Genomic DNA, 25,561 nt, shown 5'->3' on the forward strand with positions numbered 1-25,561 from the left:
TTTTTGACATCTTTTTCCTAATGAATTTTTGACATAGTTACGTGACTTTCCTGGATAACAGTAACAGAAGAGAGAGAGTGGATGATGTGCTTCTATCTCAGCTTTGATTTTTCAGTCAATAAATATTAAAACATTTTGCATTGTTTGTGGCTTTCTTTTAACATTGTATATGTGGTAGCAAAGAAGGCCTGGTATTACCAGCTACTGGTAAATACTCCGTCCTCCCTCAGCCAATAGAGGGAGAGACCTCAGGTTTCAGGGGATGGTTTCTTCCTTCTCATATTTATCTCAACAGAGGTATCCACTATTGCTAATGCCCACTGGTGTGGCTACCCTCCCTCTGTCCAGCCGGGGGCCCATCAGCCATCACCAGCGTAACAACTGTGACAGATCGCCGTCGTTATGCTCCAGAGTTAACCACACACGGCAGCGAACGAGATAATTTCACACTCGACAACTTGTACCGGCTGCTGCCCTCAGTAAAGATGGCGCGCGAGCGGGGCGAATAGGTCACCAACAGAGGAAACGACCCTTGCTGCCCTCAGTAAAGATGGCTCCGAGCGTTACACACACGTTCCGCCTGAGGCCGAGCCCTGCTGCCCTCAGTAAAGATGGCGCTGCAGGCCGTCCTCTCCCCGGAGCTGGGCCCTGCTGGCGGTAACTAGGGGATGGGGGCGAGGGAGCGTAGCCCCGCGGAGGCAGTGCCTATGCTCGGCCGGGGCCCGGTCTCGCTCCTTCTTCGCTCCACCTGGAGGGCTCGGCCCGGAACCGGCTTCCTCCGCCCGTCGCCGTCTCCATGGTGATAAACTTCCCCAACCAACCACTAACTACTTCCGGTTACGTCTGTCCCGACACGTGGATCCAAGATGGCGGCATCGGGGGCGACGGTGAGTGGAGCGGCCCGGACAGTCCCTGTCAGGGCTCGGTACCAGCCTCCCGGGGCGTCAGCGGAGCCCGCCGGGCCCGAGCTCCGGGCACCACCTCCCTCCCCCGCCCCGGGGCTCGTCCCGGCCCTTCGCTCCGGGGCCTGAGCTGGGCGGTGGCCGGGCCCCGGGACGGCGGGGGCCGGGCGAGGGGTGAGTTTCGAGCCCTGACGGGGGGGTGGGCGCCGGAGGCTGCGGGGAGCCTGGGACGGTGGCGGCTGCTGGGCTCGGTACTGCCGGGGGGGCATGGCCGGGGGTGGCCCATTGAGGCCCGAGCTGAGTGGTGGTCGGTGCGGGAGTATGTGGAGCTTCTAGACTGGGGGTTGCTTTGAGGACCTGGGCGGGGGGTTGCTGGGGCCCCGGGCTTGGTCGGGGCACTGCTTTAATTCTGGAGGGTAACCCAGCTCCTTGCTGGGAGTCACAGCTTCAGCAGCTCCCAGCACACACACTCTTACAAGTATCAGAGGGGGAGCCGTGTTAGTCTGGATCTGTAAAAGCAGCAAAGAATCCTGTGGCACCTTACAGGCTAACAGACGTTTTGGAGCATGAGCTTTCGTGGGTGAATCCCCACTTCGTCACTTGCATCCGATGAAGTGGGTATTCACCCACGAAAGCTCATGCTCCAAAACATCTGTTAGTCTATAAAGTGCCACAGGATTCTTTGCTACTCTTACAAGAGTCTCCTGAACTGAGCCTAGCTGTCTGTGGGATTTGTCCTCCGAGTTGATCACAGAGAGCAAGAAGCTCTAGCCTGAAATAACTGTTCTCCCTTAAACTCTCTTTCCTTTGAACTGTGTGAAATAAACACCCTTCACATGTGACACTGACTTGAGCCGTGTGGAGATGCAAACTCTGCGCAGGCCAAGCTTTAACTCAGGAAAGCATGAGATGCGTTAGGTGTAAGGCCTTTATGTTAGTTGGTAGCAGTACTTTCTCTAGCCCTCTTAGCTCAGTGGTTCCTGTTACAAGGAATAATCTGTGATTCTACTAGACTCAAGAAGTTGTAGGTGGGACAAACTCATTACTTTGTCTTGACTAGGAACCGTGGTCATGTTTAGGTTGAGCTTAGTTAGTAAGTGTTAGAGCCCAACTTAGGGTTGGGCATTTGACTAGTCCAAAAATAATGGCCAAATATGGTAAAAAACAATCAAATATTTTAAAGCACTAAGTTATTAGAAGACTAAAACAGAAAAAATAAGATTGTATGGTCTCCAAAAGGCTTAGCCTTAATTAAATACTTATGACTAATTACAAAAAGCAAGGTAGTTAACTGAGTTATTTTAACTCAAAAATGCAAAACACAGTGAAATGAAGTCCTAAAAAAGGGAGGAATGGCATCATAGTGCAATCAAAGAGGCAGGTAGGCAGGCTGCTGCCTGCATCAGGGCTTTCTTGTTGGAATAACTGACAGTATTTGACTGTGGTCAAATAGGTGATCAGTTGGTATGACTGGTCAATTGATTGACTTGCCAAGCCTAACCCAACCTAAACTAAGGGCTTGTCTACACTAGCAGTTTACAGCGCTGTAACTTTCTTCCCCACGCTATGGGGTGGGGAAGAAACACCCCCCGAGTGCAGCAAGTTGCAGCACTGTAAACAGTGCCCCTGCGCTGGGAGCTACGCCCCTCGTAGAGGTGGTTTTTTTAGAGCGCTGGCCACGACCACACAAGGCAGCATTTTAGCGTTGCCAGTGTAGATTAGCCCTAAATCACTTTTCCTAGTCAGGACAAATCTTAAAGTTTAAATCATATCTTCCCTACCCCTGCATGAGAGGGAGATGGGTGTGTTATGTTAAGCAGGAAAGTTAGCAGGGCTGTTGATGTTCTTATCACCTCCATTCGCTAGCAGACTGATCTCTCTGCTGCCCTGTTATTTTACATTTTATGCAAAAAGATTAGATTGTTGCTGTGAACATATTTCACAAAGGTGGCGTGTAGTTAAGAATTCTTGACCAAATATCCTTCTGTGCATTTTTACCCCTGTTCTAAAACAGTGGTTCTCATGTGTACTCTGCAGAGCTGCTTCTTTCATAGTGATGAATTGTCACTGTCTTCAAGGAGTCTTCCTGCTTTTGTAACCCAGTCTGAGACTTTGTTTAGGCCTTGTTTATTCTGCACTTCAGAAAATACATAAACCTCCCACTGTTCCAGCACTACCAATAGAGTTCCACTGTTGACAGGAACAATTGCAGAGGTAATGTAGGCAAGGCTCCTGTTTCTCTTATCACTGTGGTGTCTAAACCTGTCCAGTGCAGATCTAGATGGCACAGTGGTAAAAATGCTGATGCCCCATCTACACAAGCATTACCACTGGCAGTAATGAAATGGAGTTTTCCCCAAAAAAGCTAATACAAATACAGGTTTCTAGTTGTGGTTTCTAGAGTGGTTTTTGACCAATGCATCTTTTTTTGAAGCCCCTCTTTGCCTTTTCTACTTTGTGTCTCAAGTGGTGCAGGCTTTTTTTTTTTGGGGTTGTTTTAGTATCAATTCAACTGTAATCAAATATGTGGCTGATACTAACATTGGAGGGGGTAATAAATACACTGGAGAGCAAATCAAAACCACAAAGTATTGTAACTTGGAGACAATAGAACAGTGTGGTAGATTCCTAATTATTAGCTGTATAACTAGCTTCCAGAGGTTCCAATTAGGTCAGGGTCCCATTGTATTGAGTGTTGTGCAAATATAAGACAGTCCCTGCCCAAAAGAACTTGCAAGCTAAAGCCCTGTACCTATGGACAGGAAATAATCAGAACAGCGATAAAACAGGAGGTGTGAGGATTGAGCCAACCAGCTACACCCATCACAAAGCAAAACTATTTTCATGTCTCCTCTGATACTATTTTTTATGGAACCAAGCATTTCAACTGACTCAGGTCAGATTGGGAGGGAAGTGTCCATCAGACCACATGGTTTACAATATGAAAAGGTTGAACTGTTGTCAGTAACGGCAAAATTGAGAGTAGGACTCTTATGTAATCCACTTAATAGAAACATGGACTTAGGCCAAACAGTGCCAGGTTTAAAGGGGGATTATATTTATGTGTCAAATATTAGTGCAAGTTGCAGTGATAACACTAGATGGGTATACCCACCTTCCCTCCTTGGGTCCTGGAAGTCTTTGCAAGCATTAATTTATTACACCTCACAAAACAACCCGTGGATGTAGGCAAGTATTACGGGTGTGGGAAAAGAAGTCGGTGAGAAATCAGGTGACCTGCCTGAGGTGTCACTGTAAGTCAGTGGCAGTACTTTTTTCTATCACTTAATGTTCTTTTGTGGAAGAATATTCATACAGGTTCAGATGTTATGTGTGTGGCTTATAAATGAGTGACATCAACATACTTTGTGAATATAAATGTTGGGGCGCTGATAGCTGGGAAGGGATGTGTGAGGTGTTGTATGTTGTGTTAGAACCAGAGGATGCCATGGGAGATCGTTTCAAGATTCTTTGCATGGAATTTCTGGAATTTTCATCTGTTTTGCTTCAGACATCTGTTTGTTCTTTCGCTGTGGAGTTGTTCCTTTGCCCATTTAGAAGGCTGAGGCCTCTGGGCTTGTACACACTAGCTCTTTCTTCGGTGCAACTTAAGTCGCTCAGAGGCATGGAAAAGCCACCCCCCGAGGGATGTAAGTTACCCTGACTTAAGTGCCAGTGTGGACAGTGCTATGTTGGCAGGAGGAGCTCTTGTGCTGACGTAGCTACCGCAGCTCAGGGAGGTGGAGTAATGATGCATACGGGAGAGCGCATAGAGCGTCTGCAGTAGCAGCGGTGCAGCTGTGCCACTGTAGCTATTCTAGTGTAGACTAGCTCTCTGTTTTGTGTAGAGGTAAGAGCACAGGAGGCTGTTAACAGCTCTCCAAGTGTCAAGGGGGCAGTCTGAAACCAGCGTGAATGCAGCATTTGTCTCCTTGCCAAAGGCTTTCAGTGGCTTCACTGAGTGCATGTGAAAGCTGGTCAGAAATGTAATAAAGATGAGCTTGTCCACACAATTGCCAAGAATATCTAACAAGACTGCTTTAAAAACATTGGGACACACTACATAGGTTTCTCTTCTCTATTTTGCTGGCTTTTCTTCCAAGCATGGCTTTATGTGAGTTAAAAGGGGCCTGGCACTGCCCCAGCATAGAGGCCGGAAAGATGCACGCTAATCGAAAGAGCAAATCACACAATGAAAGGGGAAAAAATCAGTGTATATGGTGTCAGTCACCACTCAGCACCCCTACCTCTCCATTTCCACCCTTTGAGTACACCTATAATATTGTCACTGGGTTTGCAAGTGAACTTTGAAACTATGGTCAGAAGGAAGTCCCAAAGCAAGCTGTGTGTAGTGCCTGTGATACGACTAATGTTACTGCCATCTGAGTTAGCCTGTGTGAAATAAGGTCCTGGTGCTGTTCCCAATAGACACGTCACTGGCCTGCTTGCTGGCAGTCTTGGCAGAGAGGCCACTGATTTGAATGGGCTTTAAGACTGGCTTTTTCACCCCCCGGAGATGGTCCCTCCAGTTTAGGTTTGAGGCATGCTGGCAGACAGGCATGGAGAGAAGCTTGCAGGGTATTTATTCTGTGGATAAACTGTGGAACTCAGTTTCTTGTGCTGGCATCTTCAGTGGCTGTAAAGTCTCTCACGCTGTGTGCACGCACTTTTTAAAATAGAATAAAAACATCTAGTGAGCTCCCGTCTAGCCAAGACACAGGCAGGGGGCTTAGCTCTAGACAAGTGTCTGTTTTGGAAATCATTAACAGGCTCACAGATTAACTGGTGGCTGTTCTTAATGACTTCATAAATTAAGTTAATAACAATCAGTGAAACTTCCTTCTGGAATTGTTTGCTCATGTTCAATCTGGTGATTATTCGGAAGGAACTTCTTGGAGAGAATTTGGCATGTGACTCTGCCTGATGCCATTCAGTGCTGAGTTTCACACTTGGAGGAAGGTCACTTCTCTGGTGGTATGATTATTACATTGTGTAGTTGGGAGGGCCTGAATTTCTGGTGGGAAAGGGTTAACTTAGCCTCAGAGCAATAAGGGAGTTCTCTCTCTGGTCTATCTCCGTGAGATTTCACTTCCAGGTCGGCAGAGAAGCATAGAATTCCTCTGCAGCTCTCTGCTTGTGGAGAGAACTTAAAAGTAGCCTTGTTTGAAAGAAAGTGCTGCTGCATTTTCTGTGTTTTCCTCTCCTCCAGATGTTGTGCCTGTCCCTTTGATGGGTTTATCACAATGGAATGGGAACAGTAGTTCTTGTCTTGCTATCCAACTTCAGAGTGAATAATGCTGCTCCAGCTGCTTGTTTTCTCTCTCATTTGGGGCTTAGTGGTTTTGTGAGAAACTAAATAATGAAACTTAGTCAATTATGACTCTTGTGCTTAGTTTTCTGTTGGGATCTGGAATTGTGTAACTCCATGGTACCACTTGTTGTCACATGGTGCAACTTCCCAGTTACACCAGTGGGATTTTCCATCACTAGAGTGATTTTTCTTTTTGAAATATACAGTGTAGGTGGAAGCCACAGTTGCACAGACCTGTCGTCCTGGAGGTCTACTTTGATGTATCAATCAGAATGTCATGCCGATGTTTTAAGGCTCCTTTACATTGCCAGAGTGGTGTAAAGGATAGTATGGCCTTATAAATGCTTACAGTGCTTTAGTGATTAGAACTGGTCTACATTTTTGGACTGAAAATTTCCTATCAAAATGTGCTCTATGAACTGTTTACTACTGGAGATGGTCAGTAGCCAATATAAATTGTGAATTTGATTCCCCAGCCCTCACTTGCTTTTCAGTTGCCTATGATGTAACACTGAGCATATGGCTGCATATATTTGTTGACTAATAACTAGAAATAAAGAGCTACAAACCTAGCTACGTTACTATTCGGCAAGGGGGTTGGGGGATTTCCTCCAATGCTTCCTACTTCCATTGTATCGTAGTTAAAATTACCAAAACAATTGAAACCAGAGTGATTATTTTGATAAATAAAATGTGCAGAATTTTAAAATATCGTGTACATCATTTTTATTTTTATTTTTGGCACAGAATTCCCCCAGGAGTAAAATAAGCAGAGTTGGGGATTTTTTAAGGAGGCAGGACACAGTCCTACAACCTTTGAACTCATTTAGCTCCCGTAGCAACCTAAAGGAGTCTCGCATATGGAGGAACTGCTGTGCTAGGCCTTGAAGTTGTGCAAATTGATTGGCCCATGTCCATATTGTTGCAGCGAAGTTTCTTTTTTGTCTCGAAACAAGGAAGCAAACCTGCAAATGTGAAAGCAAAGGTCCTGATAGCCGCATGAACTTCCATTGCACATGCTGCGTGTTGTTACGCATTGGACAGCTATGCCAGGAATCTAAACTGGAGAGTTCCCTGAAACCCCACCTGTCTCCCTCCTCCTTTTTGTCCTCTCGGCTTCGCCTTCAAGGTCTTGCACAATCTCATCTCTGCCTGTGCTGTATCTTTGCTCTTGTTCTCTCCTCTCAATCCTCTCTCCTTGAGGTTCTCTATCTGCAGCTCTCAGCTTCACGCCACCTTTCTGGCTGGCCCTTGCATCTGGAACAGTCTCCTTCTGTCAAATGTCCACTGAAGACCTGCTGCTTTCTCAAATCCTTCCTGTGATGCCTCCAGGCCTGCTGATTTCCTGAGCCACACCTCTGTATTCTGTTTTATCCAGTTACAGTGTAAGCTCCTCAGGGCAAGGTTTGCGCCTTACTCTGTTTTGTAAAGTGCAGTGTATGTTTCTGACACTATATAAACATTAAGTGTAGTGGCCGTGACAGAGCTGGCAGCCGTGGGGAAGATGTGTGATGCAGAGCAAGGATGATTTCTCCTCTTAGCGTTTTATCCACCTACGAGACCTTTGTCATCATAATGGGACCAAACTGGGTTCATGCCGAGGCTTACAATATAAAGCGTTTATTCTCTAGATTAGATTATTGGACTTGGGGAATATTGTGTTGCAGCTGAATGAATATGAGAAATCAGAGAACACCCCTGTATTTATTTGATATTGTGACAGGGTGTCCATTGCTTGGTCGTGCATCTCTGTTCAAGGTCCTTTCTGTTGATTCATGCAGGCAGCCAGACCAGGTGGGGCCTATTAGCTCCAAGGGTACAGACGGTAGAGGGGAAATAGAGCCAGGTACAGAGAGGCTCTGTAGGGGAACATAGGCATAGCTAATTTCAGGAGGAAGCTTAGTTTGAGGTTTGTTACTTAAATTAATAATGAAGAAAACTCCGGGAAGGGGTAAGTTTTTGGGCCATATCTAGGTGTGCTTACAGATATTGTAGTGCTTTATCATAGACTCACCGTTTGGGCTAGATGTCCTCACTCGCCCTCCTTGTTGTGAGGCTGTGCTTTGTCATGGTTGGTGGGCAGTTGTGAATTTCCAGAGGCAGCATATTCTCACTGCTCTGCACCGTGTCCATTGCCTCTGACTTACATTAGTTTCCTTGAGCCTGCCAATACAGCTTTTGTTGGACAGGCAGAGCATAGCCTCTGCAAGACACTGCGTCCTCAGAAGTGGTAGCAGGCTGCCTCCAGAATACTCCCAGACCCTACTCCCTCGCCCCAGCAGCTAAACTCTGTCCCTGACTGGGCAGTGATCCACCAGTGCAGCTTCCTCCCCTCTTCCTCTTCTAGTCCCATGTCATTTGGCCAGCCTGTTCCCTCTTTTCTATTTTCTCTGTTCCCTTCCTGTTCTCTCTTGTGATTCCTTTCACCACTTCCCCCAGCCCCTGCCTATAGACATAGTGACACCAGCAGAGTGAAATGGACTTTGCTGCTTCTATAGGGAAACTGCATGGGAAAGTGTTGACTGTAGGCTTGTCTCACTGCACTGTTAGCTCGAGGTATAGCTGGAGTGTTGCCCCGAACCGGCCCCCGTCCCTACACAAATCTCTAGCTTGTGTTAAGTGGTGCTTTAAACTCCAGCTAGCGGACCCATTGAGAGGTATGGGTTGGTGCTTGAGCTTGCGATGCAGGGGGTGCAGCTACAGGTTATACTCCTGAGGGCATTCTGTGCCAAAAAATAAAAATTCTGCGCACAATAGTTTAAAATTCTTCCAATTTTATTTGCCAAACAATTGTGGAGGTTCCAGCGTGGCAGTGGGGAGCACAAGCCATGGGCTGCACAGAGATGGGAGATCACTGTGCAGCTGCTTCTCCCTGGGGCACGGACTCAGCGATGAGGCTGCACCGGGCAAGGACCGGGCCTGTCCCAGAAACACTCCAGGGCCCTGCCCCTCCATGCCAGGTGCACCAGGTGTGGGCAGGCAGGCTCAGCAAGGCAGGATCCAGGTGTGGGTTGAGAGGATCCTGTGGGGGGGGGGGGCAATCTGCGGGCGGGCGGCTCAGTGGGGGATCCGGGTTCGGAGGGATCTGGATGCACAAGGGCTTGCTGGGGGGTTCTGGGTACAACAGTAATAGGACTCTGCAGGGGGGTCCAGGTGAAGGTGATTGGGGCTCAGTGGTGGGGGAGGTCTAGGTGTGTGGGGATAGAGCTTGGCATGGGGGTCTGGATGTGTGGAGCTCAGTGCGGGGTCCAGGTGCTGGGGTGGGGATCCAGGTGCAGCTGGTTGGGGCTCGGTGGGGTAGGGATCCGAGCACGGGTGGCTCATTGGGGTGGTCCAGGTGCAGGAGGAGTGGGGCTCATTGGGGGTGGGTACTGAGTGAAGGTGGGTTGGGCTCGGCGGGAGACTCTGGGCGGGGAGGGTATGCCTGGAAGCCAGGCTTCTCCCCCTGCCGCAGGGATGTGGTTCCAGCCGCTTCAGGGAGCAGTGCGGGGCTCGAGGGGGGCAATCCTGCGGCTGTAGTCCACCCCTGGCCTGGAGGTGGGGTGGGCACAGGCCACTTGGCAGGCTGCAGGAAATAGCCCCAGGCCGCGTGTTTGAGACCCCTGTGTTAGACCATGCAGCCTTTATAAATGTCTTTAGCGGAGTGGGGAATTTCTTGCCCACCATGTCACCTTTCTTCCATCGGGTTTTGCTCTGATGTGTGTCCCGCAGGGGGTACAGCTGTGATATCTCTTTTCCTTTCCAGGAATGGCTGATGTGTTTGCTGATGCTGCTTGCGCTCTTTCATGAAACAAGCTCCTTCTATGTACCAGGTGTAGCTCCTATCAACTTCCACCAGAAGGACCCCGTAGAAATCAAGGTAGGATGGATTTCACAGAACAAAAGTGGCAAGAGGGAACACATTTATTTATAGCACAGTAGCCAAGTGGGATGACCAAAGTCAAGCTTTGGAATCCTGCCTCTAAAATTCAGTGCTTATGTAAAATGTCAGTAAAAAGAGGCTTCTGGGACCATACCTGTCCTCCTCCCCCGCTCAAAGTCCCAACTTATTTTTTTATTCTCTTCCGTTTCTCTTTGGCCACCCATTTCTTCTCTCGAGTATCTTTGAACCAGGCAAACAGCTGCACCAGAATCCATATAGACGTCGCTCTGCTTGGCACACAAGGTTTCCCGGTGGCATTGGTTACAAAGTGAAAGTAACCAAAACTTCTCTGTCTCCAATATTGTGCATGCTATATACATGAGGTAACTGAGTGAAACTGCCATCCAGGCAGCACTTCGGCCACAAGCAAAGCGTGAAGTGGCTGTGTCCTGCAGATGATGGGATAAAGCCAAGGATAGAACCAAACACTTTAAAGTTGTTAGTTCAAGTCAGTTCTCACGAGCTCTTTCCCCTCGCCAGGAACAAACTGAACTCCACAATATGCCCCCACATCCATCCTCCAGACCTCAAACGCCCACGGAGATGGCAAAGGCTGCCACAGGGTGTTGGCACTCCCACACAGTGTTATTAATACCCAACTCTGGAACTGCGTCTGTCCTGCTGGGAGAGAGTTGAGACTTGCTGTCTAGACAGCAACAGTCTTAAAGCCATTTATTTATTTATTCTAAAGCTGTGGGCTTAATTCCTTACAGGGCATCCAGAAAAGTAGATGTCTGTGGGGATGCTGGGGTTGGCTAGTCATATACCAAGCACAATGCAACTTACTTTCTGGCCACGAATCCCTTGACCCAAGCTATTTTTAAGCAAACAAGGCTAGCCCCGGGCTACAGTAAAATCACAAAGTAGCCTCAGGAGGGATTGGATTGGAATAGCAACTCTCAAAAGGATTTCAAAAGCCACATGTGTCCGCCAGCAATGAGACCAGTCGGCAAATCTTCCTGTACGTTTCCAATAAGTGAGGTTGGCCTCCGTTACAAACAGCTCCTGTTTGTCAGAACAGATGTGCCCTTTATATTGGATCTCTCTGCACCTCAGTTGTGCCCTGCGTTTTTGTGGGTGCCCGCCAGCAGTATTCAGTTTTGTCAATATCCATTGTGTCTTCAGAAGCAGCTTCTGCTCAACTCTACATATAGGATTGAGGACATGACTAGGGCCAGGTCTATATTACAAACTTTTGTCAGCACAGCTATGTTGGTCGGGTGCACGGAGGGTGATCTCTGACCACAACTGTGAGGAAAAGCCTCCACTGCAGAAACAGTTATTCCTGCAAAAGTGCAACTTTTCTTGGATGGGCTTCCTCCGCAATGGGAGTGCTCTGCCAGGATAGTTATACTGGCAAAGTGCACCTTGTGTAGAGCTGGCCTAGGATTTTTCCAAAGGCGATGACAGTGGTAATGCCAAACTGTTTTCACGAACTTGTGACCCATTCATGTGCTTCAGAAAATAGGTATGGGAGAGATTCAGGAGGACTGTAGTTATAGGGGAGTGACACTCCAACTACATTGGGCACATCTGCTTCAGGCATTTCTTTGCTACTTAAAAATGGGGCTGCTGCAGCAGGTATGGCACATTGAACTATTAATAGGCTGCAGAGGTGAAGAAGTCTGGACTTAAACATAACTTCCATGTCCCCTTTCCTAGAACAGGGCTCCAAATAAAGTCTTGGGACTAATGTGTCTGTGTGTCTTGAGAAGAAGACAGTTGCATGGTAAAATTTGAGAGGGATACCCTTCTGTTCTACACAGTGGAGTTCACTCCCCCACTGCTGCCCAACCAGCCCCTTACAAACATTTCATACTCAGTTCTGGCTCTCTGGTGCCCTAGTTAACTTTGCTGATGGAGGTGTCACTGTGATAGTTCCTGTGCTTAAGAGAATTGCTCCAATAAGCCTGATGTAGCTGGTGGAGTTGGTAACCTTACAGACTTCAGTTACTGGAGAGTTAACGTGCCGTGGTTGGTGATGGCATTTCCTACGCTTAGTGGATTAATTGTTTGGTGGTGGTGGGAAGGGCAGTTCAGATTGTAAAACTGGCTTTCCCGCCAATGAGACGAAGTGTTTTTACCTTTGAAATTAGTTTCCTGAATGAGACTTCAACTTCCAGCTGATGCAGGGAGCGTAGGAAATGGTCTGAGTATTTAGCGGGTCACAGAGGGGAAGATAACAGCTGCTTCTTTCTTCAGGCTGTGAAGCTCACCAGTTCACGAACCCAGCTGCCATATGAGTACTATTCCTTGCCTTTCTGCCAACCCAACAAGATAACGTACAAGGCTGAGAATCTGGGTACGTACCCATCATGCAGCACGATCTCAGTATGTAAATATGTTGCTGTCTAGGCTTGTGAAATGTCCTAGACTGAGCAGTAGCAGCAGCTGTACTTGGAACACAGTAATATTTGCAGCCCTACCTCTTGCATGGTACGGGTGTGAGCGACTCCAGTGTGTGCATTTTAAGTGAAGAAATAAATGCAAATGTAGCCTATGATAACCTGTGACTTAAAAGAGGGGAGGCGCTCTCCAGTGTACCATGCTCATCTTGCTAGTTGATTAGAGGCAGCAGCAGGAAGCTGGAATTCCCAGTTAGCCAAGAAGTGATGGGTCTTTGGTGGGTTATTATTTCTGTAGGTCCCTCAATGTACTTGGTGCTTCAGACAAACAAGACAAGATCCTTGCTCCAAACTGTCCTTTTGCATCTCTTTCCATGCAGTCAGCATGTGCTGTAGCCTCTCCAGCTTCCATAAGGCTCTGCTGTCCATGCTGTAACTCGCTGAAGCTGCCCTCAGTACTCCATGATGTGCAGCATGCTAGAAACCCGGTGGCAGAATCAGTGTCGCTTGATAATGGTGTTCCTCACCCCTCCCATTGTCTCTGTTTCCCAGGTGAGGTTCTGCGGGGGGACCGGATAGTAAACACGCCATTCCAGGTCTTCATGAACACAGAGAAGAAATGTGAGGTTCTGTGCAACTTTCCCAACAAGCCAGTCACCCTGACAGTGGAACAGAGCAAGCTGATTGCAGAGCGTATCCAGGAGGATTACTATATCCATCTGTGAGTTGCCACCAGATCTCACTGTGGCAGGGTTGGGTTGGAATCGCTGCGCTGTGGGCTGGTTTGATATGAAAACTTTGTCTCTTCAGTATTGCTGATAACTTGCCTGTGGCCACGCGGCTGGAGTTCTATTCAAATCGTGAGGAGGAGGAGAAGAAGAAGGAAAAAGACGTGCAGTTTGAGCATGGATACAGGCTTGGTTTCATGGATAGTAATAAGGTAACCTGTTCTTGAAGCTTCCTGTATAAAGCCTCTATAGGATCCCTGAAAAGTCTGTTCTGGAGACCCTTGTGGGCCTCCTTGAAAAAGTATAAAGTGCACCATGATGTTAGATGCTGCCACCAGGTGTGAGGGTTGGAAGTGCTGCTGAATTGCTGTATGCAGGACTGAAATATGGCATTTTAGATCCTCAGGCCTAGGCAATATCTTCACTTAAACCACTACAGCAGCATCGCTGCCATGCTGCTGGAGCACTTCAGTGTAGGTTCTCCTGTTGCTGTTGCTAATCCACCTCCCCGAGAGGCAGTCGCTAGGTTGACGGAAGAATTGTTCTGTCAACCTAGCGCTGTCTACACTGGGGGTTAGGTCAGCTTAAGTACGTCACTTGGGGATGTGGATTTTTCACACTCCAGAGCAAAGTAGCTGAGTCCATCTAATTTTCTAGCCGGCCCTGAGGGAATGGAAAAAAGAGTTAGAGAAATGGTGTGGCCTATTGATTAGGGGACTGGGAGCCAGGACTCCCGGGATTTGTTCGTAGCTCTGCCACTGATTCACCAGATGACACTGAGGATGCTTTGTGCCTCAGTGTCCCCCTCTGTAGAGTGGCGGTAGTTACTTCCCAGGAGTGCTGGGAGGATTATCTAACGCTTGTAACTTGCTTTGAGATCCTTATATAAATGCCATTGAGTATTTCTGACAATACTTTTATTAACAAAAGGAACTGGCTGGAATACAATTATGGAGAGTGTGTTAATTCAGTGTAGAGAGCAAAATCAGAATTCACTCACGTAAAATCCAATTGTTTAAGTGTGACGCAAACAAATATGATTAAGGAGGGAGGTAAAGGACATATAATAGTAGGGGAAATAAAAAGACATTGGCCAAGGTATAAGAACAGCCACCTGGCCACTTTGTGGAGATTTCAGACTTGTGTGCAGTTGTATGTGTAGTTTGCAAGCACAAGTACCATTATTGCATGTGCCAATGGCCAGCTATGTGTCTGACTCATCATTTGTTCATGTGTGTGCAGTTGCACATGCACGTCTGATCACTGGGGATGAGGGAAGCCTTATGTACTTATGGAGCTGCTGTGCTTTGCCCATGCACGATGGGGGCTGTAGAACAGTAAGTTCAAAGGAGCACCTGTTGCTCGTGGAGTCATACCATGCAAATGCTGTTGAACAGTTGGCTGGGTTCTGCCCCTTAGTATATCTCTGGTCACCTGATCTGAAATGGAGTGAAACATTCATTCCTATTGTGACCAAAAGCCTGAGAGAGTTACGGGGAGAGAGTAAAGGAGCAGGATCTCTCGAGAGCGCAGAGAGAGAGAATGCAGCCTTGCTGGGTAGCCCAGATTATCTGAGGCTGTTGGAGTCCTTAACCTTCTGGGGAATGTGCAGCTGTTGTCTTTCTCCCTTGAGCCACTAACACTTTTTTTTAATGTCAATCTGTTTTAGTTCTACCTGCACAACCACCTCTCCTTCATCCTTTACTACCACAGAGAGGAGGTGGAGGAGAATCAGGAGCCCACCTACAGGGTTGTGCGGTTTGAAGTGGTTCCCCAGAGCATTAAACTTGAAGGTAAATTATGTCGTCTACCCTGGCCTGTAAGGATGGCAGCAGAGCTCCCTACAGTCACTGCCATCTGCATTGCAGGTCCAAAGGGGAACCTAAATCCCAGGTGGCAAGTCCCAGTTGCAAAGCAGACTTGGACATTGGAATGAGGGGTTTTGTAATATGCCCCAGTAAATAAAAGCACCTGCTCTGATACAAAAGCCGTGGGACACATGCATGAAACTGAAATGAACCACATGAGAAAACTGATCAAAGGAAATATCCTTTTGCATAACTAACCTGTGTAACTCATTGTCACTAGCTTTCACTGAGGCTACCCAGGTTCAAAAAGAAAGTGGACATAGACATTAATATGGATAAGGAGAACGTCCGAGGCTACACTGGATGGAATTTAAAAAAAATTCTTAGATGGTATACAAGTCCACCTGTTTCAAGGCATGAGCTAACCTCTCGCTGTTGGGGGTTGGAATGAAACTCCCTGTATGAGTTCTGTTATCTTATGCATGGATGGAAGTAGATGGACCTTGGTCTGATCTAGTATAGTGGTAATTATGATCCTGCTACCTCCCTGGGCGTGGGAGGAGGTGGGGGGTTGATGGGTCTTCAGTGTTCCTGGTGGAGCTGAGGATCCACCTGCTTATTTTTCTTCCACACCCCTGTCTTATGAGGCTCTATCTCTGTAGCCTCCATCTTTCCAGCTAAGGAGGGGCCTAGCCAGGATTTCTTTCAGGGTGTGTTTATGCTGGTCCTTTATTGGCTGGAAGGATAGTTTCTGAACAATGCAGAGCTGCGCTCAGCCTCCAAGGGAGGGAACTTGCTGTCCCCTCAGTGCATTCTGCTCTCTTCAGTAAGAGCAAGACTGGGCCTCAGAGTTCTGGGGGAAGCTTGGTTGCCCTTCCCTTTGTGTGGTGGAGGGAAATGTTAATGTGGTACGTACAACCTGTGGATGTTTTCTCCTATAGATCTGAAGGCAGATGAGAAGGGCACTTGTATGCTGCCTGAAGCTGCAGGCTCAGCCCCTCAGGAGATAGATCCCACTAAGAAGAACCAGCTGCTCTTCACCTACTCTGTCCATTGGGAGGTGAGGGAGTAAGGAGGGACTTGGCTGACCAGTACCCTGGGATGAGGGAGGAGCATGTGCTGGGCTCCAGAAAGAAAAGTGCTGTGGGTGTTTGCGTTGCAGACGGGGGAGTAATGAATGGTGTGTGGGTACACTGTGATGAGCAAGTAGGGAGAGCTGATGGCTTTTGGGGTGTCTTATCAGTTTCCGAACATGCTGCTCTCTCCCTCCAGGAGAGTGACATTAAATGGGCTTCTCGCTGGGACACCTACCTGACCATGAGTGATGTGCAGATCCACTGGTTTTCCATCATTAACTCAGTCGTGGTTGTCTTTTTCCTTTCAGGTGAGTGAGACCTTGTGGTGGGGGTTAATCTCCCCATTGCTAGCCACTGGGGGTCAGGAACTTGCTTTAAATGTCAGCTGCAGGTGGGCATGTCTGAATTCCCAAATAGGTGCAGGAAACAAAAGGTATTGACACGGGTCAGTTTGTGTAAAACTCCCACCCCAGGCAGCACTTTGGAGTCAGCCCTTGGCTTTTGTTTCTTGTATGGTCCAATTGGACTTTGGGGTGGAGGAGTCCATTCATGCTTTGACTTCTGCCACACACCATGCTCACGAGTATTGGTGTGCAACTGTCTCTGCTCCTTAGAGTTCCACAGCTTAGTCGGGAGACTGGGAACAAATCTGGAAAGACAACATGGCCTTGTTTGTGCATAAGTACTATTCTTTGCCCTCTGAGGGCTTGATCCTATGCTCACTAAAAGCAATGGCAAAGCTCCAGTTGACAGTAGCGGTGCAGGAGTAGGCTCTGGGAAAGCAGCTGAGTTGCCTAAGTCATGTCGTGTGGGACCAAGCACAGAAGGAACGAGCCAAGGAACTGAGTCCAAGTTGTGGTTCTGTAGCATCTGGGAGAGTAGGCATGGCAGGGTTACATGGGAGCCTTGTAACAATGTCTCATTCACTCTGGGTTTGTGTGTTTTAGGTATTCTCAGCATGATCATTATCCGCACTCTCAGGAAGGACATTGCCAACTACAACAAGGAAGATGACATTGTACGAAATGTATCTATTCTCCTGGCGGGGAGCTGTGTAAAACCAGAACATGTGGGAAGGGGCCCTTCTCTGAAGACTTGATGCATTTTCCCCGCCCCTACTTTGTTAGAAGCACTATCGAAGGTGGGAGGGGCAGTTCTGTAATAAACTGATGGGGAGGATAAGCTGGTTAGGCAAGGCACTGGTGCATTCAGCAGCTGAGCTGCTCAGCCATGCTGCTGGGGGTTCATTACCACTGACGTGATTAAACTCTTCCAGACTTACTGAGTGAGTAACTAGCTCAGTGAACACGTGTCTTGGTATGTGACAATCCAGATCTAAAGCTGTGTTTAGAGACCTTCAGTTTAAAGCCCAAGAAGAACACAGTCTCTTGTCAGAATGATGGAATCCCTGAAAGGGAATTGGTGTAGGGAGAGTGTGACATCCTGAAGGAGCCTGTGTTTCCATCTGGGTGATAAAATCTTAATGCCCCCTTTTCTGGTTTTGCTACAGGAAGATACAATGGAGGAATCTGGTTGGAAACTTGTGCATGGAGATGTCTTCAGGCCTCCACAATATCCCATGATTCTCAGCTCACTACTGGGCTCTGGAATTCAGCTCTTTTGCATGATCCTGATAGTTATCTGTGAGTATCACCTTTGGGTTTGAGCAGCCTTAACAGAGGGGAAGGAGAATTATCTAATGATATAGGCCTGGTCACCAGCAGAGCTTCAGGAGCAGATGGTGCTTGCCTTGTCTCGGGATGAGCCTCTCCATTTGCTGGCTATGTCCTGTTTCAGGGCAGATTCAGACTACAGAGCCATACTCTGTAGGTCCAGGTTTCTAGGTGCCTTTCCCTAAGGAAAGCACCCATATTTTTCTATGTAGTGTCAGCTGGTTTTGAGTGGTGTGGATGCTGGGGTCTACCAGTGCTCTGAGAGCTCTGTGTTGGGCTGGCTGGTGGGGTTGTGGGCAGACACTAAAAGGTAACGCGCACACTGTCTTCCTGAGCTGCACCTGTTAACGTAGTTAGAAACACTACGAGGTTTGACATGTATTGCTCCTATTTGAGACCAGAGCCTTGGTGCTACTTGGAAGGGTCTTATCTCCCTCCTTGTCTCTGGCCACCAGAAGCTGTTGGTCTCAGGTCTGACCTGAGAGAATGAGTTCTGTGTGGGAGGTGAAGCAATCCCAGGCTGCTGGATTCTCCAGCCAGATGATGTGAACCAGGGCTCCTGTAGTGAGCGTTCGCTAGAGCATGTCCATTAGTTGCCACCTTTCTCTTGTGTTTTGCTTTGCAGTTGTTGCTATGCTGGGGATGCTGTCGCCTTCTAGCCGGGGCGCCCTGATGACTACAGCCTGCTTTCTCTTCATGTTCATGGGGTAGGTGTGTCTTCTGCCCTTGTACCGTGATACTGTTGCCTGTCAGGTAATGGGAGATAACCTGGCTTCTCTGCTGTTTTCCATCCCAGGGTTTTTGGTGGGTTCTCTGCTGGCCGTCTTTATCGGACGCTGAAAGGCCACAGATGGAAGAAAGGGGCCTTCTGTGTAAGTGACTCTTTGAGTCTCTTTGCCATGCTTGCCCAAGGCAGAATACACTTCTTGCTTTTGATTGTAGTTAAGCATCCTGCTGTAGGCATTGCTGGGCAGGTGGGCATTGCCCGGCTGTATCAGAGAGAGAAGCTGGGTATGGGGTTGGGGTCCTGGCAGCAATGTGGGCGGGAAATCCTGACAAGAGGAGGCATGCATGAAGTGGAGGGGTGTTTTTTCTGCACCTAATTTACCCCAGTGATGGGCCCATTAAGAACACCTGGGGCAGTGTTGCCCAAACTTTTCCTCTTGTGGCCCCCCCCGCCCATAATGGAGGTTACAGGCAGCGGTTGGAGACTGGGGGTGGCGTGCCCCCGTTTGGGATCCAGTGACCTGGGGGATAATGAGCTCCCACTCTCTTTTAACATGTGCTCTTTCCCACAGACGGCAACCCTGTACCCTGGTGTAGTCTTCGGTATCTGCTTTGTCCTGAACTGTTTCATATGGGGGAAGCACTCCTCTGGAGCGGTGTGTACCCACTTCTCCTTGCAAACCTGGCTGGGTAGGGTGATCATAGAGTTCCTGGGAGGGCACTTAATCTCTGGGTTCCTCTAGTTTATGGAGGTGTCTGCAGTCAAGAGCTGGGCCTGTAATGGTGAGTGTCTCAAAGCAGGTTTAGGCCGGTTGGGTCCAGAATGCTGTTGAAGGGAAGTGTTCCATCTGCAAATGCCCTGGTGAGGGGACTCTCCTTGGTTGTGCCTGTTGAGAGGGCCACAGTCTGACAAGCAAACACACAAAGGCAGGAACAGTTTAAAAAAGCAAATAAGCACATGTTGAAAAGGACCTGCCTGCACACCATGAGGTATTTGAAGCTATCCCTGGACACAAGTAGGATGTGAGGAGGGCTCCAGGGAGAAGTAAAAGGGATGCCTGAACTCCAGGCAGGGTGGAGCCCAGATCAGCTGCATTTCCAGCTGTAGCTAAGATGCTGCAGGGGAGGTTGTTACTTGGGGACTCGAGAGAATGAGAGATTAGATAAAACTGGCTGCTATGGGACACAGCCTATTGGGTTTAGGTTCTAATTGCTCTTTCCTGTATGGTCAGTACAGAGTCTCTGTCTAAAAATGGCCAGAGCCTCAGTTACCCCGAGTCCCTCTGAATCCCAGAGGATCAATATCTTCAGTTGTGGGGGAATCCATGCTCCCAGAAACAGAGCTAATTTAAAGCCAGTGTGAATGGTGGAATCTAAAGTATTCCCATGATGTGACGAGGAGCCACCTCTGGTCTCTCGCTGACATTCCGTGGTTGGTTGGTGAGCTGGACTTTGAAAAGTCTTGTCTGATTTTTGGCATTGGAGAATTTAGTGGGTAGACTTGCTAGGACCTTAGTGGTGATGCTTGCTGTGGTTCCAGGTTCCTTTCCCTACCATGGTGGCCCTGCTCTGCATGTGGTTCGGTATCTCCTTGCCCTTGGTCTACCTGGGATACTACTTTGGATTTCGCAAACAGCCATATGATAATCCTGTGCGGACTAATCAGATTCCACGGCAGATCCCGGAGCAGAGGTGGTACATGAACAGATTCGTTGGGTGAGTGGCAAATGTGTAGTAAATCTGGTGGTTTAGTAGAAGACTCCCCCAAGTCCCTCTGCCCACTATACAAGTCAGCCATCTGGTGGTCTCTGGACACCACAGGTGAATTGCAGGTGTGTGGGCAGCCCCTCCCACTGCACCCCACTTTACTCATTGTAACATTGTGCTGCTGAGAGAAATAGTAAATGTTCCCTGGTCTGTATCTTAGTACCTCCTAACTACCTATCTAATGACATTTAGTAAGTGCCAAAAAAGCAGGAATTGCTCATTTAATTGTGAGAGACTTATTCCAGCAGCATGGAGGTTAAGTCCATTAATAGCTATTAGCCAGGATGGGTAAGGAAGGGTGTCCCTAGCCTGTTTGTCAGAGGGTGGAGATGGATGGCAGGAGAGAGATCACTTGATCATTACCTGTTAGGTTCACTCCCTCTGGGACACCTGGCATTGGTCACTGTTGGTAGACAGGATACTGAATGGACCTTTGGTCTGACCCAGTATGACCATTCTTATGTTCTTAGCAGTATCCTTTGACCCTAAGTGTATCTGGGTCTGGGTGGTGGTTTTTCTAGTCTTTACTCAAAGACAGTCATGTTTTGCTAGTAACAGAATTTCTCCCTCACTCATAGGATTCTTATGGCTGGCATTCTCCCTTTTGGAGCCATGTTCATTGAACTGTTCTTCATCTTCAGTGTAAGCACCAAATCCTCCTCTTTTTAAAATAAGAATCCTACCACTTCTGCATTGTGCCTTTAAGGAGAGAGGTCTAGTCCAGGTGGTTAATCCCTATCTTGGTGTGTGCATGCAGGGAGTGGGTAACAGCTTTGCTGCCTCTCTGTGGCCCTGTGAATGGGAAGCACTGGACCATAAGTCTTCCAGAATGTTTTCTTGCTGGGATTCTTGGAAGATGTCATGGGTTAGATTTGATCCTACAGAATCTTTTTGGGTTATTCTTGGCTAAGGTCAGCCAGGGTGAAGGGATGCCCTACGGTTGCTACAAAGCATAGAAACCACAGGTGTCAAGCTTTTCAGATGAGACAAGTGCACTTCCTTCCCATTTCTCACCTTCACATGGAAGCGATCAGAAGAAATTACAGGGGTCTTGTTACTGTGGAGAACAAAGACCTGCTCCATGAGCAAGAATCCTTATCTTGGGAAGGAAGGTGTCACCATGGTGGCTCTTCCCACCTCATACTGTGTACCTGAGATTGCTTGGCCCCTTTCCCTTAGCTTTTCAGGGTCCAGGCAGCTATTTCTTGCCTAGCTTTGTGAATTTCCTCTTCCAGCCTAATGCTTTTCAAGGCATGCTGTAAAGTATAACAGGCTTTATGTATCTGCTAGACCCAGCCTAGCAGTGAGCAAACCACTTACTGTTACTTGGGTCAGCTGTTATGAAAAGTTAGATTAATGTCTATTGAGTTACACCAGTGTCTTCTGGTGCAGTATTGTGTGAGGAACTTACGCTGTCTTTGTTTCAGGCGATCTGGGAGAACCAGTTCTATTACCTCTTTGGTTTTCTCTTCCTGGTTTTTATAATCCTGGTGGTATCCTGTTCCCAAATCAGCATCGTTATGGTATATTTCCAGCTCTGTGCTGAGGTGAGACATACCCCTGTTGCAGTTTCAGTAGCTATTTGTGAACAGACCTTGTGTCTTTCAAGAAGTGCTGTTACTTGATTGTTACTTCACCACAGAAGTCTAGTCCATTGATGTGAGGCCCAAGCTTATAAGGTGCTGAGTGCCCTCAACTCCCACAGACTTCAAAGGGTGTGAGGTTGCTGAGCACCTTGCAGGATGGGGCCCAGACTCTGCCTCAAAGGAAGCTGCAAAAGACAGGTGCAGGAAGTCTTGTTTCAAGTATAATTTCCTGGAGAAATACCTCCAATCTGCAGATATTTGAGGGAGAGCTCTGTCATGTTTCCCATGGCATATGCCATAACAGTGGCCTGGCAAGGTGCTGGCTTTGTTTCATTGTTCATTATTTGTTCTCTGATATACTTAAGACAATTTGTAAATGATTCATAGTAGTTTCTTCTTTGTAAGATAAATGAATCCCCAAATGATGGCTTTCTTTTGAAAAAAGGAGGGTGGTAACCTGCCTGCCTCAGGGGATAATTCGTACCCCATCTGGACCAAGGAGGCACTGTGGGTCATGTGTACCTAGGAGCCCAAGAGGGAAATGAAGTCCTTGGAGTAATGCAGTCTCTCTCTCTCTCTCTCTCTTCTACCCTGTCAGGATTATCGCTGGTGGTGGAGGACCTTCTTGGTTTCTGGAGGATCTGCCTTCTATGTACTGATTTATGCCATCTTTTACTTTGTGAATAAGGTATTGTCAATCCCCACTGTGTAAAAGCCTCTATCTTCCTTGAGGGCATAGTAGAATTTGAAGAGAGAATACCTATTGGGTCATCTGGTTCTAGTCCATCCCCCTGCCAGTGCATGGCTGTTCTCTGCAGTATCTTCTTTTGTTCATTGTCCAGTGCTCTTTTGTGTCTCTAGAGATGATTCTGTTAATTACACTGTTCAAGTTCAAGAAGGTTCAGGTACTTGTAGACTCCAGTCTGGCCTGCATCCACCTATGGGGAGTAATGTTTGCTTAATGTTCTCAAACTCTGCCGTGGGGGGATCATCCCCAGCTGGGGTGAAATTAATTCAGGTTGGGCTTTACTCCCCCTCCCCCAGTGAATCCCAGCTGTGACTTGGAGGGAGCTCCATCTTCTAAGGGGAGAGGAATTTAGCTTCCATGTCCAACTTATCCTGTGCTTTCTTTCCTCACTCTGCTTCCCCCAACCATCCTCTTGTGGAAGAGGAATAGGCCATTGACTGAGCTGGGGAGTTAACTCTTAGCATCACTTTGTATTAAGGCTCACTTGGCTTTTTCTCATCTATTCTAGCTGGATATCGTTGAGTTCATTCCCTCCTTACTCTATTTTGGCTACACTGCTCTCATGGTCCTGTCTTTCTGGCTCCTCACTGGCACCATTGGCTTCTACGCAGCCTACATGTTTGTCCGTAAGATCTACGCTGCGGTGAAAATAGACTGAAGATGCACAGACTCAGCACAAAGCAGACACCTCTGTGTGCATTTCCTCCTGGAAAGGAAGAGGGGGACCCTTTCCCAGTTCTTTTAAGGAAATAAAACCCAATGGGGGCGTGACAAGAGAAATAAATAACTCCTGCTCATTTTGGAATGTAACTTTTGGCACAGCGTACATGGATTCTGGGGCTACTTCTGGGGGAGGGGTGTATAGATATCTTGCATTTTAAGTTTATTATTTTATTCCAGTTTTGAGGGATTTTTAGCAGAAAAATATCCCTCTGTGTAAGTAAGCCCCTTTTTTTGCTCATTCATTCTTTTGATTATGTTGAATAACGAATGGATTTGATCAGCAATGGAAACATTTGTAAAACATTTTTTTCAGCCCTTATGGCACTTGGGTTCAGGGAGAGTCTTCAGACCACTAACACACAGGGTTTGTCTCCTGTCTTGGTTCTGCTTAGAAGAGGTGGAGGGTGCTTCAGTCCATGGTGAGCTAGGAGGACCTCAAAGGCTTCCCCTGCAGGAATGAGTCTGGCTTGCTTTGACTACAGCGATTTCAGTTCCAACTGGTTTACAGTTCCATGGAGGTGCCATTCAGAATCTGGCAAGTGCAATTTCACTCTGAGATGGCTTGAGAACCATAACCCTCTGCATCATTTCTCCCTCCCCCTACTTTGGACAGTGTATAACATCCCAGATGCATAAACTGGAGGGGCTCAGAGGAGGGCAGGAGTGATTCTCTTCTGGAAGAGTTGGGTCACCTTTACTGGCAGCACGAAGAAGCAGAAGATGGAGTTGTACCAGAAGCAGCGTAAATAGTTGTTGATTCTAGAGCACAAGGCCTTGTACCCTGGAGAACATTTATGAGATGGCCACATGGTTTTGTTCCATTAATTGCTTTGGCCATCTGAGGAAACAGGATAGTCATACTACTTAGGAGAGGCCTCTGAGCTTGGGTAAAGCCCTGTGTAGAGAAACTCATTACTGTGTTGCTTTAGTGCCAAGAAATCTCTGCATCAGTGTGGAGACATGTCTACTACAAGGTGCCTGGAGGCCATCTGGAAGTGGCCAGGGGGAGATGAAGTGAGTGGTTCCTGAGGATTTCCTCCCACTTCTATTTCTTAAAGGAGAGGTATCCGTCCCATCTACTCTGTCTCTTGGCTGGTCCCGCTGTCAATTCCTATCTCCTGTTCTCAGACACTTTGCCTCCAGGGAGCAGGGAAGATTCACACCTCAGTAACCTGTATTCCGCTCTTCACTGCCAAATGTGATGAGCCCTCAGGAGTAGCCCAGGAGTGCTATTTCCCGTAGTTGGATGCCTGGCTCTAGCCATGGGAGGTGCTTTTAAAAATAATTTGAATTTTTATTTGACTCATTTAAAACAAAACTACGGCTGCTGGCAAATCTAGTCCCAAATTGCAGTGAAGCCTCCCTCCATCCCCAGATCTATGGGGCAACTTTAGTCAGAGCTATAAGAATTCCTTTTATTTCTTCAACAGGACGGGGAAAAAATCTCCAAATATTCTGCTCTGTCACAGGTGACAGTGATACGATTCAAAGACAGAATAGATGCGACACCAAACAAAACCTCTCTCTGTTGCTAACAGTGAGTCACACATATTTGAGGCTTTCTATACCCTGGGTATCACCTTAACAGTCTGTACTGTGTAAGTGGTTCTGACTTTTAATGGTGACCTTTCACTCCCCAAGCAGGAAGAATGGAAAACTAGAATCCCAAACCATTCAACTTCTCCTGTGCATTGCTTCTCACCTAATAATCTTCAGTTACCCAGCCCGGAATCAGATGGAAAGGGGAGACATGGGATTCACTAGTTAACTGTGGTGTGGCATCCTTAGTAATCTCTGATTTGAAATATCTTTCTCTCTGAGCTTCTGGTTGGTTTCCTAGTGGAGAGTTTAAGCCAGCATTAATTTCTCTCCCTCCATACTGTTCTCTGTATTCTACTTTGTATTTTTAATTAATGTATGTATTCTGTGTCCTATTGTAAATAAATATGCCATTGACCTGTTGCCCTAGTGTCCTGTGTGAGCAGCCTTTCATGGTCTTCTCTCCTGTAACACCTGTTTTGACCCAATCTTTTGTTCTTAAAAGATGATAAATCTTGATGTGTAATTGCAATAGGAAGTACAATGTGAATCTGCTTAGGGAGAAAAACCTAACTTTATTGCTCCAGCAAACTTCACTGTAACGTTTAGACTCTTCCCGGTGCAACATGTTCTTCATACTGAGGGGAACTGAAGCACAATCATGTGGCTAAAACATAACATGAGTTGGGGTTCTGTTCTTGGCTATG

General features: G+C 47.4%; 1 protein-coding gene across 4 annotated transcripts; it reads left to right on the plus strand.

Annotated features, from left to right (window-relative positions):
- Positions 1-620: 620 nt before the first annotated feature.
- On the plus strand, positions 621-25,277 carry TM9SF4 (transmembrane 9 superfamily member 4). 4 transcript variants are annotated; one of them, XM_039497892.1, is made up of 18 exons: positions 621-887; positions 9,959-10,072; positions 12,338-12,437; positions 13,033-13,201; positions 13,291-13,420; positions 14,878-15,001; positions 15,958-16,076; positions 16,289-16,400; positions 17,040-17,110; positions 17,603-17,735; positions 18,391-18,472; positions 18,562-18,637; positions 19,064-19,147; positions 20,032-20,207; positions 20,837-20,900; positions 21,686-21,805; positions 22,443-22,532; positions 23,101-25,277. In XM_039497892.1, exons 1-18 carry the CDS (start codon positions 867-869, stop codon positions 23,248-23,250), a joined length of 1,935 nt encoding a protein of 644 aa, XP_039353826.1. In that variant the 5' UTR covers positions 621-866; the 3' UTR covers positions 23,251-25,277. The 4 variants fall into 4 exon arrangements, with proteins under 4 accessions (XP_039353826.1, XP_039353828.1, XP_039353829.1 ...); XM_039497894.1 differs by lacking the exon at positions 621-887 and adding an exon at positions 942-1,076; XM_039497895.1 differs by lacking the exon at positions 621-887 and adding an exon at positions 3,645-3,798.
- Positions 25,278-25,561: the final 284 nt, after the last annotated feature.

Source organism: Mauremys reevesii, linkage group 13 (genome assembly GCF_016161935.1).
Source record: "Mauremys reevesii isolate NIE-2019 linkage group 13, ASM1616193v1, whole genome shotgun sequence".
Classification (NCBI taxonomy): Eukaryota; Metazoa; Chordata; order Testudines; family Geoemydidae; genus Mauremys; species Mauremys reevesii.

Bases quoted from the DNA above. Each gene is read 5' to 3' on its own strand.
- TM9SF4 (XM_039497892.1), top strand. From the start codon at position 867: ATGGCGGCATCGGGGGCGACG. The intron at 13,421-14,877 runs GTAACCTGTTCT...AATCTGTTTTAG, and splicing joins GTTTCATGGATAGTAATAAG to TTCTACCTGCACAACCACCT. The intron at 20,208-20,836 runs GTGAGTGGCAAA...CCTCACTCATAG, and splicing joins TACATGAACAGATTCGTTGG to GATTCTTATGGCTGGCATTC.